We start from the raw sequence: 15,966 nt of genomic DNA on the forward strand, positions 1-15,966 counted from the left end.
AACAAAGCCCTGAAAATAAAACAAAGTCTTGGTTACTGGAGTTTTATTATTAAAAAAAAAACCCAGAAACCAAATGATAATATTTCAAAAAAAATTTACTTTAAAAGAAATTACCAAAATATTTCCTTGCCTTTCAACTGCTGACCAGCTTTACCACAATTCCCTTAAATCCCCAACTATTGGGACTCTCCATTCTATCATTTTAGTGAAGATTACTGTCAGTTTGGTTGGTTGGTTGATACCTTTGCCTATGCACAATATTACCAGGTGCCTGGTCTAAAGAAAATCCACTATGGTGTGATTAGACAAAACTGGATTGGAAAGCAATAATAATCCCTAGTAATTAACTTTATCTTTATTTGCATTTGTGGAAATATTTTTATGCATTTCATTTCATGAGAACCTAGGATCAGGCATGATTTTTAATGTAATTTCTTAATTCAATAAATCACACTTTCCTAAATCCTAATAAATATCTGTACCTTGAATGGGAATATGATATATGGATATGTGAGTATCTCATCTTACTTTAGAGACATGGTTCATGATAGTAGTTTAGGCTCCTTTCATTCCTGAAGCAATGACCATTTAATAAAAATCAATTTAAGGCTATTTACAAGTGAATACAGCTACATAATTGAGGAATTTCTATGGAATAAATACATATTAATTTCTGTCTTTCAATAAAAACCCTATTTATGTAATTTGAAATTTCCAGAAGAAAAAAATTAAATGTCTTATTTCATTGATAATTACGTCATTCTTTTTTAAAGACTCTATCACATAAAATATAATCGAAAGTCCAACTTGTATGATCACAAAAGAGAAGGGACATATTTATGAATCCAGGGAACAAAGTTTGACACCCTTGTGTAAACACCAGGAAAGTTCGGTCTTCCGCATCCATGTCCCCAGCTAACTATACCAGTCAAAATCCATCTTCCATCACTTTTTCTTCGACAAGATAAAGGTCCACCAGAATCTCCCTATACAAGAAGACAATGTCAGTATGAAGTACAGTTACTTTGTCACTAATGTATCTATTGGATTGCTTTCAGAACGCCCATTCTGATGGATTTTGTTTGGCTAATTACTATGCAATCTGGGGAAATCTCAAGAAATAATGTGAAATTCCTAATATCATAATTGTAAAATCATTCTTCCTAAAATCATAAGACTGCATTTACCAAAGAAACTTGATTCATTAGAAGAAGAATAACATTAGAATATTCTTGGAGGGCAAACAACTCTCACACACACAAAGAACACACCTCAAATAGTAATAATCATAAGTGTTAGCATTGAGTTATTGCAAGCTGTGCACTAAGCACAGTGTGGGATCCCTTAGCCTTCACATAACCTCATAAGGCAGGGCTATGCTGGAAGGTCCTCTCTCCCTGGGCCATGCAACTTCAGCTTTATGTTCATAGCCCGGAGGGAGGAAGATGAAGAGACCCTTCTAAATAGCCAAGTCCCAAGAAGCAGCCTAAAGGGTTACTAACCAACAACTGTCACAGACAAATCTCCCTCACTTGAGAGTTCCTACTGATACCTCACCTCCACAAAGCAAAGTCACAAATCGCAAAGTTTACAAATAACTCCTACTGTATTTCTTCTTTACATTGTAATGTCTGGGTTTTGTTTTCCTCTTTGGGAGGATAGGTAAGCTGCATGTACTCAGAGGCAAAGATTTAAAAAGCCTTCCAAATTTGCCCCAAGCCCCCACCCCCACATTTCTAAACTGAGCTAGGTAAATTCAGGCGAGTAGAGAAACTGGGATCTTTTTCATTGTTGCCATGCCAACTCTGCCAACACTAATTTAACCTGTTAACCCTGGTGACTATGGGACAAGACTATGTGAATGATATACTTCAGAAAGCACCCAAAACTTAGTGATGGGCTAGCATTAGAGATATAAGTTTCAAATCCCAGCTTACTATGTGACCTTGGATAACTGGCTTACCCTCTCTTGCCCCAATTTCCTCTTCTATAAAATGGGAATGAAAAAAGGATTTGAATGAATGTACATAAGGAACTTAGCACAGGGCTTGTCACAATGCGGGAGCTCAGAAGATAGAAGTCACCGTATGAGTTTTGAGAGAGGCCACCCAAGGTAGTGGAAAGCTGTGGAACAACTCTTACCGTGTTCCTCATCCTAAGTAATTTGTTCCTTTTATAGGGATCCTATGATAACTTCATATACTAAAATCTGAAGGAACCCCCCAATGTACTATGATCAGAAGGCCCAGAGGCATATACATGAGTGGACTCTCACCCCTCTCATCTCTTCCCTGTCCTCCAGCCTACATGTCAAAGGAGAAAGTGAGTAAAACCTTTGTTATTTCAGAAGATATATGGCTGCCACTAAAAAAGAAAAGGCAATATTCCTGTAACAATGTGTGTGTGTGTGTGTGTGTGTGTGTGTGTAGGTGTGTGTGTTGACTGGCGTTATAATAAAACCATGGAGAATGACAAATGCTTACCTCTTTTTCTAAATGTTGGAGAAAAATGCACAGGCACTAGAAAACAGATTCTATAAATTTAATTTTTTTAACCACATTTCTCTGATTTTAAATAATGGGTTTCAACTAATATCTAAATGCAGGGAACCCCCAGGCCTAGTTATTTCCCAGTGCTGTGAAGATTAAATGTGCCTGCATTTGTGAAGAATAGACCAAGTCAGAGGAGGAAAAGGCAGGATGACTTACTCTGCATGCGTCTCTCTGGCCTGACATGGCGCCCGCGCAGAGCATGCGCGAAGTGATGACGCCATAGGTGGACACACAGAGGGTTTGGTCCATGAGCTCCACCTCTGCTTGCTGCAGAACAGGGGAGCCTTTGTTATCTGGAAAACACATTGGAAATAGAAATCACAGTGATGACTTTACTTATTCAGGGCTTTATCAAACAATTTACTCACATTATCCTCTTTTATCCTGGTAGCAATTTGTTGAAGTAAAGTCTAATAAGGTCCCTATTTTGCTGGTGCAGAAATGGAGGTTTAAAAGTTAAACTCTCCACTGGCACACAACTAGAATTAACAGAGCAGTATTCCAACTCAAGGTCTGATTTGATCATCTGAGCACTGCACCAGATATTTGGCCATAAAGGAATGTGAGGCAGGAAATTATTACAAAATTCACTAGTCTAGGGGACTCCCAGGTAGAGAAGCATAACTGATGTATGGCATGGCTTGGAACTATAAAAACATAACCACTTGGATATAATCTTTTCATTTCCTTTTTTAATCTATCTGGTTCAGATGATTCAGAAAAATAACATGCACGCACATACTCATGTTTATGAAAACAATGCCTCATGATAAGTCAGTTGAGCAGAACCTTTCCTTTTGTGACATAAGATGAAATCATCAAAACTCTTGTAACAGGGAAACCCCCAGGAAAGGGGAGTTTCCAGGTTCCTTGCCCAACTGAAAGGAAGTGTGGAGATGGGCAAGGAGGAGAAGCTAGAAGAGACTGGAAGAGAAAGGAAGACTGGCGGAGGCACATGAAGCAGAGGGAAATGTGAAAAAGCTGTGATTGCTTCTTGTCCTTGGATTTTACCAGGGATTTGGGTGACATGGAAAGAGACACTTGAAAAAGACAGATGTGGGTGAGAGACTGGTGGGGAGGCTGACAATGGTTGCCTTTATTCTTGCCTGACCCCTTCTGCTCCTTTCCTATGTGCCCACCAGAAGATGCCTTAGACTTGTGGCAAGATTTCGGACCTCAATGGCCCTGCTTTGAGCTAACCCTGTTTGACTTGGCATTTACCCATATGGGGGATGAGTAACTTTGGGTGCTTGATTTGGAAATCATATTCCTTTTCTTTCTCTCCTCTCTATTGCACACTAATTATTGTGCACTCTATGTATTAAAGTTCTTTTCCATTGAAGGTCTTATGCACTGGAGTATGTTTGTCTTTATGCAGTGGATGGAAGAGCAGGCAAGTACCCCTCATTCTGCCCTGTAACATTCTAACAGTCAGATGTTCATGTAGGTAGGTTGCCTTCCCTTGTCGGAACCCTGAGATCTCAGCAGACTCAAGCTGCTGGTGAATATTACAACTTCGATAACTAGATGAAGCCAGCAAGCTCTGGAGAAGCCACCCACTGTAAATTTTTAGAACGTCGAAGTGAGACAAGGGTAAGATCAAGATTACGGGGATCTTTCCTAAATGCTTGGACATGACTGAGCAATGAAGGAAAAGGAAGATATCCACAAAACTTTGGATTCTTCCCCTCGCTATATATTTAGAATTGCCCATGAATCCTAGATCATGGAAAATCTTGGCAGGGCATATGTAGCAGCTTTTCCACAATATGGTCTGACCTTGGTGCACATTGAAAGAGATGCCCCTTCTGGGTGGAAGTCTTATAAAAAGGCATCCACTCTGGGTGGACTAATACCAGGCTGGTAGAATTTCCAAGCCTGAGATTACAGTCTGGGAGCTAAGGACAGGCTGCATCCCAGCTCTCACTCTCATTGTGTGGCCACTGCCCTGGGGCAGGACATACGTTGCACAATCCTCTAGATAATTATCAATGAGTTGACATGGTAGGGTATATGTGCCCACACAAGCAAGTGTGTGTGTGTGTGTGTGTGGTGTACCCTTTATAAAAATAAATCACTTTTTTGAATGAAAAGAACCTAAAACAAGGAGGAGATGCTCTTCTATAGCAGAAAGCCTAAAAAACCCCTACAGGAAGAGGGTGGGGAGAAAACAGCCAAGTGGGGGTGGGGAAAGAGAGCACAAAGAACTATGGTGGAGGATTATGGGTTCTTTAGTAGTGGGAGAACTATGGCGACCACACCTGAGGGGAGAAATATATTGTGAAAAATTTATATATATATGTACATATATATAATGTATACGTATGTATGTATATACAAATACATATTTTATATGTAAAAAACCTAGCATTAGTCCACCCAGAGGGGATGTCCGATTTTGAAAAGGGTACATACTATCTCTCCAGTCCTGCTTTACTCATAGACACCCCCCTGAGGAGGGTCCTGTTAGGGGAGAGCATCCTAAAACAGGATGATAACACTCTCCTCCATTCTACTGCTCAAAGCTGGCAGAGGCTCAATGAGATCATGTACACAATCCCTCTCCAGGAAGCCCAAAGCATGACATCAACACAAATGATCCTCTGGAGGGGAAGGGAATTGCTGCCCATTCTAACACACACCTGTTTCATGCCTTCGCCCCCAGCCAGTCACCCAGCACTTCTCCCCACTGCGCACTTTCTGGCTGGCAGGAGGAATGCATATTGGCTGAATGAGCTGTTTCAGGGTCTCAGGCCAGGCCACGCTGAGTTGTAGCAAGGCAATGTCATAGTCAAAGGTCTGGCTGTTATAGTACTCGTGGACAACAATCCTTCTCAATGGGGAGACGAACTTAGAATTGCCCTGCACATACATCCCAAGGTGAGCAGTCCACGGTGTGGGGTCTGACAGCCTGGTGAAAAAGGAGTGAAGCACAGAGTCAGGATGTGAAGGAACCCTACAAGTCCTCTACAGAGACGAGGCTAAGGAAAGACAGGCCTGACTTTTCAGTCCCTATTGTCTTTGCTGACTCTGTCTACAACTTCTCTGAGCCCCCAGCTTGTGTCCTTAGTAAAACCAGACATGAAGTAAGGCAAAGTGAGGATGGCAAATGATATGTTCCAGAACATTCCCAACAATATCTTAAGATAATGCTGAAAATATTCTTGCCACTGGTTTTCATGAACCACACACAGATGAAGACTATCAGTAACTGGAATAAATCTGTTACATTCTTCTTAGTTACACTGACCTTGGTATTTGATGGAGACTGGCAGGGCCAGGAAGACTGTGGTCTGGGAATCCTTTTGCCAAATTCAAATGATACTTGGTATGAATACTAAGATAGACTCAAAACGTTATTTGTCAACAAGAATGTAATGAAATTCTTTCTTGCGAAATACCAGAGCCTTAAGATCACAGCTCTAATAGCTCAAGCATGACCATTCACAGGCACCACTCCCTCTTAGTCCTTCCAGAATTCTCAACTTGACCCCTGGCCTTGCACTGAGTCCAAAGGTCTTGAAGTCTCCATGTGAAGTTTCCATTTCCACCTGCACAACAGCCTTGTTCTGGTGAGGTGAAGAGAATATGAAAGCTTTGGAGGAAAAATAAGGACAGAGGCCACAAAGTGTCACTACTAACCTGTTTAGCTGATGTTTTGTGAATGACACTGAGGAGCCAGGGAGAGTTAAGGTTAACATATTACTCGGGGCTGTTTCACAGTATAAAAAGCTAATGATAAAATGGAAGCACTGCTATTTTAATCATTTATATAAATCCTATCATTTCCAGGAGAAGCAAATACTTTGAAGGCCTCTACTTTAAAATATTAACGATAAAAAGATAAATATTTGGAAGAGCATCTGTTCTTCCCATTAATAAAGGCAGCCAGAGCCTTTCCAGGGCCAAATCTAATGGACTTTTCTGGGATTAGCCTCGAACTCTAAACAGGGATCCCCATACCCCAGTAATCCTCCAATGCCCACTCTTCTCCATATTATCCAAACATTTCATAGATTTATTTCCTCTGACTTGAAAGTCTTACCAAATTTTCTCAACCTAGTAAAAACTTTTCACCCTTGATGTTCTCTGTGTTTTTTTTTTCCTATTATCAAAAAATGTTGAACACAATGTTTTCAAAAGGAAAAGAAAAGTCATCGATTGGATTGACTGAATGCCTGCAACAGGGTGGTTTTTCCTGCAACTCGAGGTCTGTGGTCAGTGTGTGCTACTTCCGGTAAGGATTGATGTGCCTTACCTGTTTCCATGGAAACAGTGAGCTGCAGAGAGAAGCCACTCCCTGGAGATGACTGAAGCTCCACAGTAGGCAGATCCCACAAAGTGGAGGCTGACTTGCCATGGCCACCCCCCCTCCTGGGTGTCAGTGCCCCCGATGATACGGATGAGGGTGGAGGAACTCCTGCTGCAGCCTTAAGGAGGAGAAAGTCACGTGATTTAAAGATGGATTTGGCAAAACACAGCAAAAACAATTCATAGACTTAGTGAAAAAAATAAATACTGGTTACCAGAGGAACAGGGGTGGGAGGAGGAGCCAGGGGAATGGAACAGGACATTTAATAGAGGGTGAATAAAGCATGTACACATGTCGAGGAATAAAAATGTGAGCCTAAAGTTATAGAGATATGTAAACAATGGCCAAATTAAAAAATATAAATTAATTAAATGAATTTTAAAATAAAAGCATATTTGGAAGAAAACCTGAAAATCAAGTTGTGTTTAGAGCTCAATTAAGAATTGACTAACTAGGGCCTCCCTGGTGGCGCAGCGATTGAGCGCTGGGTTGCGAAGCTGCCCGCAGCCTCTGCAGCGCCGGTTCGATCCCCAGCTGCAGGGGAGGGTTCCACATGGCTCGCAGACCTCTCCTGCTGCCCACTGCTCCCTTCAGCAGTGTACTTCATCGGTTTGCCTGTTCTATTCCCCACTCTGGCTCTGGTGAATTCTCTCACCCTCCCGCGCGTTTCTGACTGTACCCAGTGCGGGCGGGCGGGCAGGCGTGGGGAGAGAAAGAAAGGAAGAATTGACTAACAAGATGAACAATTGGAAACTTGCTGCTTATCTATAGACGAGATAATACATGGGTCTGTCTGAAAGCACCTCCTAAAGAGGTCTGGTCACAATAGTGACATGTCTCAGTCTGGTCACAATAATGACATGAGGGGAAGAGGGGACACTACAGACCCATCAGCTTATGGGGTTCGGGCTGTTGGACAGAGAGGAAAAGATAAATTCCAAATTCAACAGAATTAAGAGTTTTTGTAGTGATAATTTTAAAGAAAGCATTTAAGAGAGAATTTCTAAGTCCAAGCCAAATGATAATCTGTTTAAAAACTAATTATCAGAGCAATTATTTTCCAGGGTAAAGGTAAAAAGTATTGATAAGGATATATAATTAACATATTGCCACATGGTCAATTAGAGATCACATGTGGCAGATTACAGTTCTCAGGTCATGATTAAAGAGAGAAACAGCACTTGAGAGTGACCATAGTTCCAAAGTCATTTCTCACCCAGGTTTTTTTTATTACAGAGCTCTCCTGATTAGAGCTATTAAAAAGTAAAAGTTCTCATTACAAATACCTCATCCATTCATGCTTGTTAGCAAGAAAGAAAACAAAATCCACTCTGGAGATTTTATCTCTAAAAAATGATTTCAGGCTCAGTTCACTGATATTTTATCATTCCTCTCTGGGTCTTCGGCAACCTCTGCCAGGGTGGTTACAGCAAAAAGAGAATGAAAATGAAAAACTGACCAAGAGGGACTACAAAGACTCAGAAGGAGGCCATTTCTACTCACTGCAGTCTTCTTCATCGCTTCCATCTGAACAATCCACAGTCCCGTCACATTGTGCATTTTGTTTCCTGAAGCAAATCTCATTGCCACACTTAAAAGTTCTGTTGTTGCAGGGAATGCCTACAAATCAACAAAGAAGAAAGCTTTTCCTAGCCCAGCTGAATGAGTGACAATGAACTCTGCCAGGGATGGCTTAGCCATGGATGGTGTTTGCTGTCCCGGAACCATGGCGGAGAGAAATGAAGCCAGCCCGCAGCCCCATCCGTCACCTCAGCAGAGCCACTGGGAGGCAGGCAGGCAGCCACACCTGTTGGTATCAACCCCAAAGCCTCTCCTTTCTCCCACTATAGGTGAGATGAAAAGCCATATGGGTGACTTTAGACCATGGCCTCGTCATTATTGTCTTATTCTCAAAGAAAATTTTTAAACAAAAATGACCATTACACTCAGTCTGCTTATACATTTAGGATAACAAATGCATAGACTGTGGATTAATGCACCTTGTTCACATCCCTGGTGGTGTGTGTTTTTGCTGTGGCTAGAGTAGACATGCCCCACCCCAGTCAGTGCCTGGCATGTCCCTTGTTATCAAGTCCTCAGTACCCCACAGTCTTAAGCAGAATTATAAATAAGTGAAACATGAAAATATTCCAGTACACACACACACACACACACACACGGAGATGCACACACACACATACACACATCACTCCACTTGAGTTAGAGGAACCAATTGTCCTGTCCTGTCCAAGACTAGTTTCAGGACATGGGGTTTTCAAAACTAAAACTGGAAAAGACCTGGAAAAATTGAGTCAAGTGGATTGTTCTAACCCACAAAAGGAGTTTCAATTGCTTTGGGATAGTTTCATGGGAAAGGCAGCAGGATGCAAGGGCTCCATTCTCACTCTCAGTGCAGTTCTGCTCATCACTGCCATCCTCACAGTCTCTGAAGCCATCACAGACCAGAGGGCTATGCTGTCTGAAGTTGCTGGCATTGCAGACAGGTTTATGGGTCACTGGAATGAGAAGAGACAGGAAGCTTAGGAGCTTGACTTTAGCTGGATTCTCTGATGACCAGAAGTTCTCCCTAAAGTATAATATTTAAGATGATTTAAATAAAATAGAAAGTGTGTTTTCCTCAAAACTGACATCTCTATGAGGCAAAGCACATGTTTAAACTTTGGTGTAATTTCTAATACCTTGAGTTTGTTAGGCCTGATTTTTGCTTCTGTAGAAATATGTTAAACTCTGGAGGGTTGTTTATTTATTTATTTTTAATATATTTTATTTTATATAAATCTAACATCATTTTTCATCTTTGTACAATGTATGCATTTTCATTTTGGTTATACTCCCCATACAATTACACCCCCCCCACTTATTTTGACTCTAGTTCTTCCTCTCCCTGCCCCATCCTCTTCCCCCCTGCCCCATAGTGTCTCTGGTTTATGGTTGGCTTGTTGATTTTGATTATTACTTAGTATTGATTAGTCTTTTTCCTGATTTCTTATTTAGGTTTTCTAAATTCCTGCTATGAGTGAGACCATCCGGTATTTTTCTTTTTCTTTCTGGCTTATTTCGCTGAGCATGATCCCTTCCAGCGCCATCCATGTTGCTGCAAATTGCATGTGCTTATCTTTTTTGAATGCTGAGTAATATTCCATGGTGTATATGTACCACATCTTCTTGATCCAGTCATCTATTTTTGGGCATTTGGGTTGTTTCCAAAGCTTAGCTATTGTAAATAGTGCTGCTATGTGGTGCCCTTTGGAATTACTGTTTCTGTGTCATTTGGGCAAATACCGAGGAGTGGAATTGCTGAATCATATGGAAGCTCTATGTTTAGTAGGTCAAGAAATCTCCACACAGCTTGGAGAGTTGTTTATTTAATCAGAATTAAATAATATTTTTGAAAGAAACTAAAATTTGTAAGCTGTGATCTAAATTGAACTTGTCTACCTGTCTAAACAAAGTGGAATTGTCCTGAGGATGGGGATTTTGTCTCCCTCCTCACTGTATTTCTTATAGGTGTTCACGAAAGTTTTGTTGAATGAATTAATAAATGTGGGATCTTAGTGGACAACAGACTTGTAATCTATTTGCAAGGAAAATTCCCTTAAAAATGACTGTATCCTCAAGGAACATACCTCAACATCATAAATGCCGTATATGACAAGCCCATAGCCAATATCATTCTCAATGGTGAAAAATCGAAAGCAATTCTATTAAGATCTTTTACAAGACAAGGATGTCCACTCTCACCACTGCTTTTCAATATAATACTGGGAGTCCTAGTCAGAGCAATAAGACAAGAGAAAGACATACAAGGAATCCAAATAGGGAAGGAAGAAGTAAAACTATCACTATTCACAGATGATATAATATACATAGAGAACTCCACAAACTCCACAGAAAAACTAATCAAACTAATCAATCAGTTCAGTAAAGTGGCAGGATACAAAATCAACACAGAAAAATCAGTAGCCTTCCTATACACAAAAATAATTCTAAAAAAGAAGTAATCAAGAATACTATCCCTTTTATTTTTGAAACCAAAAAAATCAAATACTTGGGAATAATCCTAACAAAAGAGATAAAGGACCTATACAAAGAAAATTATAAAACACTGTTGAAAGAAATAGAAGACACAAAGAAATGGGAAGATATTCCCTGCTCATGGATTGGAAGAATTAGCATTATCAAAATGGCCATCCTACCAAAAGCAATTTACAGATTCAATGCTATTCCAATAAAAATTTCAATGACATTCTTCGAAGAAATTGAACAAATATTGATGAAATTCATATGGAGCCACCAAAAACCCCAAATAGCCAAAGCTCTCCTGAAAAAAAAGAGAAGGGAATGGAGGTATCACACTCCCAGACTTCAAACTATACTACAAAGCCATAATAATCAAAACTGCATGGTAATGGAACAAGAACAGACACATGGACCAATGGAATCAAACAGAAAATCCAGAAATAAACCCACAGATTTATGGTCAACTAATCTTTGACAAAGGAGCAAAGCCTATGCAATGGAGCAAAGAAAGTCTGTTCAATAAATGGTGCTGGGAAAACTGGGACACTACATGCAAAAGAATGAAGCTTGACTACTACCTCATACCATGCATAAAAACCAACTCAAAATGGATTTAAGAACTAGACATAAGACCTGAAAACATAAAATATATAGAAGGATATATAGGTGAAACACTACATGACATATACCTAAGTAACATCTTTAAAGACACATCACCCCAAGCAGTAATAGTGAAGGCAAAGATAAACAGCTGGGACTACATCAAATTAAAGAGTTTCTGCACATCCAAAGAGACAGTAACCAAAACAAAGAGACACCCCACTGATTGGGAGAAAATTTTTGCACACATCACTAATGATAAAGGACTGATTACAAAAATCTACAAAGAGCTGATGAGACTCAACAAAAACAAAGAAAATAATCCAGTCAAAAAATGGGCAGAAGAGCTAAAAAGAAACTTCTCCAAAGAGAAATGCAAATGGCCAACAGACATATGAAAAAATGTTCAACATCACTTGTAATCAGGGAAATGCAAATCAAAACTACCATGGGATACCATCTTACACTAGTGAGAATGGCACATATTAAAAAAACTAGCAACAACAAATGTTGGCGAGGATGTGGAGAAAAATGAACTCTCCTTCACTGTTGGTGGGAGTGAAAACTGGTTCAACTACTATGGAGAGCTGTGTGGAGATTCCTCAATCTGCTAAAGATGGAGCTTCCATATGATCCAGCAATTCTACTCTGTGTACCCAAAGGACACAGAAACGTTAATTCAAAAGGGCACCTGCACCCCTATGTTTATAGTGGCACTGTTTACAATAGCTAAGCTATGGAAACAACCCAAATGCCCAAAAATAGATGACTGGATCAAGAAGATGTGGTACATATACACCATGGAATATTACTCAGCAATCAAAAAAGATAAACTCATGCAATTTGCAGCAACATGGATGAAGCTAGAAGGGATCATGCTCAGCAAAATAACATAGAAAGATAAAGAAAAACACCGGATGGTCTCACTCATAGCAGGAATTTAGAGAATCTAAATAAGGAACCAGGAAAAAGACTAATCATAATAAAGTAAAAATCAAAATCAACAAACAACTATAAACCAGAGACACACTACGGGGGCGTGGGGGAAGAAGAAAGGAGTAGGATCAAAACAAGGGGGGTAGAAATTGTATGGGTACTATAACCAAGATGAAAATGTATACATTGTGCAAAAATGAAAAATGATGTAAAAATATACAAAATAAAATTAAAAAAATGAAAATTAATAAAAATAAAATGACTGTATCCTGCTTCCTGAATTAGGAAATGCCAGTGTAAACCTATCACAATTTTTCTTTTTTGGAATATTTTCATGAATTACCTTTAGATTAGTGGTGAGTACAGCAGAGTAGCAGGCCCTCAGAAGGCATGGATCTTTAGACATTTCTGATTTTGTGAAAAATTATCATTTTTGTTATCAGTCTTACTTTTCCAGAGGCATCTCTTATGAGTTACAGGGTTAAGACATGGCTACCCTGAAATAGTTTTGACTTAAGTACAGAACTTAAGTTTCTGACTCCTAGAGAATAGCATTCAAAATGGCACAATAAGAAATAATGATCACCAAAAGCAGTCCTTATCATAAAGCAACAATAACCCCTTCTGTTTGGAGCATCATAGTAGGGAATAATAATTTTATTAAAAAACAACCTCAATCATTACATAATGATCAATATTTTCTTAAGAAATAGAAGGTTTTACCCTATGTTTTTTGCAACACTATTTGTAATAGATAAGATAGAGGGAAATAACCTAAGTGCTCATGGAGAGATGAATAAAGATGTGTATATAAACAATGGAACACCAGTCTGCCATAAAAATGAAATCTTGTTAAGTTGTAATCAGTTGTTTGTAGATCTTGGATATTAACCCCTTATTGAATGTATGATGTGCAATTATTTTCTCCCATTGGTTGGGTGTATTTTTTTTAAATATTTATTTATTTATTTATACAAGCACTGGGTACAGTCAGAAGCGCGGGAGGGTGAGAGGATTCACCAGAGCCAGAGCAGGGAGCAGAGCAGGCAGAAGGACCGAAGTACACTGCTGAGGGGAGCAGCAGGTGGCAGAAGAGGTCTGCGTGCCATGTGGGACCCTCCTCCGGTGGCCAGGGAGCAGCCGGGGATCGAACCGGCGCTGCAGAGGCTGCGGGCAGCTTCACAACCCAGCGATCAATCGCTGCACTACCAGGGAGGCCCTATTTGTTTTAATTATAGTTTCCTTTGCTGTGGGGAAGCATTTCAGTTCAATGTAATTCCATTTGTCTATTTTTGCTTTTGTTTCCCTTGCTTTGGTGGTGGGTGTATTGGTATAACATACACCTGAAGAGGTGTGAATAAATAAATCTAAATCACACAGTGCTGTAAGCCAACATTACCTCAATAAAATATATGTACATACATATAGATACTCTCAAACAAAAAAAAATAAATAAAAGGTCTTATACAGTCAATAAACCATAAAAGGGTTTTGTTTTGTTGTGTTGATTTTAAAAAAGATATTGCCATAGATTACTTTTCATAAATAAATGTTTTTTCACATGTACTTATATTGATTACAATATTTTTCCAAGCATATGACAGAAATTAAATAGCTCCATTAACACAATTGCATTTGAATTAAACACTCAATCTTTCGAAGCAAGTGTGGTGAATGGTGTCACATTGTCCAGTGAACTATTCTCTCCATATCACTCCATGAAAGTGGAGATAAATTCAGGAATAAGGTACAAAAAGCAATAAAAAACCAAGACAAAGGTTCTCCACCCAAAATAGGAACATCCAAGACCCTAGCCCTTAGTCACCATCAATATGATGTCAATGCAAACCATATGGGTTAAGAAAAAAATATCTCTTTATTCACAATACCTGTGCTCCATAAATGAGATTCTGAGTTTACGTCTCTGCAATTTTTGAGCTCCTCTCTAGATGCAGGATCTGTGCTTTAAATAGAACTGGTGTCTTTAAGACTGGTGTTGATTAAGTTATTGGCTATAAAACACTATTTACAGTAGCTAAGCTATGGAAACAACAGAAATGCCCAAAAATAGATGACTGGATCAAGAAGAGGTGGTACATAACACAATGGAATATTACTCAGCAATCAAAAAAGATAAACACATGCAGTTTGCAGAAACATGGATGAAGCTAGAAAGGATCATGCTCAGCAAAATAAGTCAGAAAGAAAAAGAAAAATACCAGATGGTCTCACTCATAGCAGTGATTTAGAAAACCTAAATAAGGGACAGAAAAAGACTAATCAATACAAAGTAAAAATCAAAATCAACAAGCAACTATAAACCAGAGACACACTAGGGGGGGAGGGATGGGGAGAGGAAGGATTAGAGTCAAAATAAGGGGGGTGCAATTGTATGGGGAATATAACCAAAATGAAAATGCACACATTGTGCAAAAATGAAAAATGATGTAAGAATTATAGGAAAAAAAAAGTTATTGGCTATAAAGCCTCACTCCCAGCGGCAGTATTTGTATCCCCACTCTTGCCATGGCCCCAAAGTATGCAAAGTAAACTTCCTGCCCCTTGGCCATGACCTCAACAACTATATCACTTGCCTTGACTAATGGATTAGGACTCAAGCAATGGTGTGCCAGTTCCAAGTTCACAGTTTAAGAGAAACCAAGTGTTTTTGATCTCCTATCCTTTGCATCTGCCACTTCCATGGCTCACCCACTAGCTCAATGAAGAAAAGAGCTAGAAGAGTACGCCTGACCCCATCTGGGGAAGAACCAAGCTCAGAAGGACATACTGCTTGAAGCAGAGCCACCCAGCCAAGCCCAAAGTGGATCAGACATAGCCAAGATGAACTGTGAATACAATGGAAAAGATGGAAAATAAATGATTGTTGGAAGTTTCTGAGTTCAGAGGCAGCTTGTTTTACACCACTAGATAATATCACAAAGACCCAGGATATAAACCAGCAGCAACAATGGTCCTGATCAGTTATTTATTCATAAGAAAGTCATAGTAAAACCTTGAATACCCACCACAGAACAGTTCATCGCTTTCATCAAAGCAGTCATTTACGCCATCACACCGCTGGACTTGAGGCACACACAATCCAGAGGAGCATCTAAAAGTTCCAATGGGGCAGGCTAAAGACAATAAAAAATAGAAAATTGTGTGTGGGTTCCCAAACGTTAGTAGACCACACTAACAATAAAATGTAAAGTGTTAAGCTGTTAAGGAGTTGGCAGTGTAACAATAGCATGCTTTAGATGGTAACTAAAAGTCCAAATTACTGAACTAAGAACAAAGAAAGCAAACTCATCTACCAGGAGTTCTGAGTCACCACTGCATCTGGATTGCATGTACAGTCAAACTTCTACTATCTACATCCTTGACTCAGCTCTTTGGTTTTATCATAAACTGGAAGAAAGGGAAAGCTGGAAGTTACTGTAGAGAATGTGGCACCCTTAGTGTGCAGTCTTTAGATTCCCCAAGGAATTAAAAATGGAATTTCCTGTCTGAGTCCTCTACGGCGGG

At 39.6% G+C, this 15,966-nt stretch overlaps 1 protein-coding gene across 3 annotated transcripts in view; it reads right to left on the reverse strand.

Annotated features, from left to right (window-relative positions):
- Positions 1-740: 740 nt before the first annotated feature.
- Positions 741-15,966, reverse strand: part of TMPRSS7 (transmembrane serine protease 7) — a 37,862-nt gene continuing 22,636 nt past the window's right edge. For 2 of the 3 annotated variants that reach the window (XM_037525570.2, XM_037525571.2), the window contains 7 exons: positions 15,468-15,575; positions 9,270-9,380; positions 8,368-8,484; positions 6,811-6,982; positions 5,195-5,463; positions 2,709-2,845; positions 741-986 (listed from right to left, as the gene is read on the reverse strand). In XM_037525570.2, coding sequence (XP_037381467.1) covers positions 816-986; positions 2,709-2,845; positions 5,195-5,463; positions 6,811-6,982; positions 8,368-8,484; positions 9,270-9,380; positions 15,468-15,575 — 1,085 coding nt within the window. In that variant the 3' untranslated portion in view covers positions 741-815. Of the gene's footprint in view, positions 987-2,708; positions 2,846-5,194; positions 5,464-5,983; positions 6,122-6,810; positions 6,983-8,367; positions 8,485-9,269; positions 9,381-15,467; positions 15,576-15,966 lie in introns of those variants that run through there. The other variant, XM_037525573.1, reaches the window with a different exon arrangement.

The sequence above is a fragment of the Talpa occidentalis genome, unplaced genomic scaffold (genome assembly GCF_014898055.3).
Source record: "Talpa occidentalis isolate TD23 unplaced genomic scaffold, MPIMG_talOcc4v2.1 talOcc4.4, whole genome shotgun sequence".
Classification (NCBI taxonomy): Eukaryota; Metazoa; Chordata; class Mammalia; order Eulipotyphla; family Talpidae; genus Talpa; species Talpa occidentalis.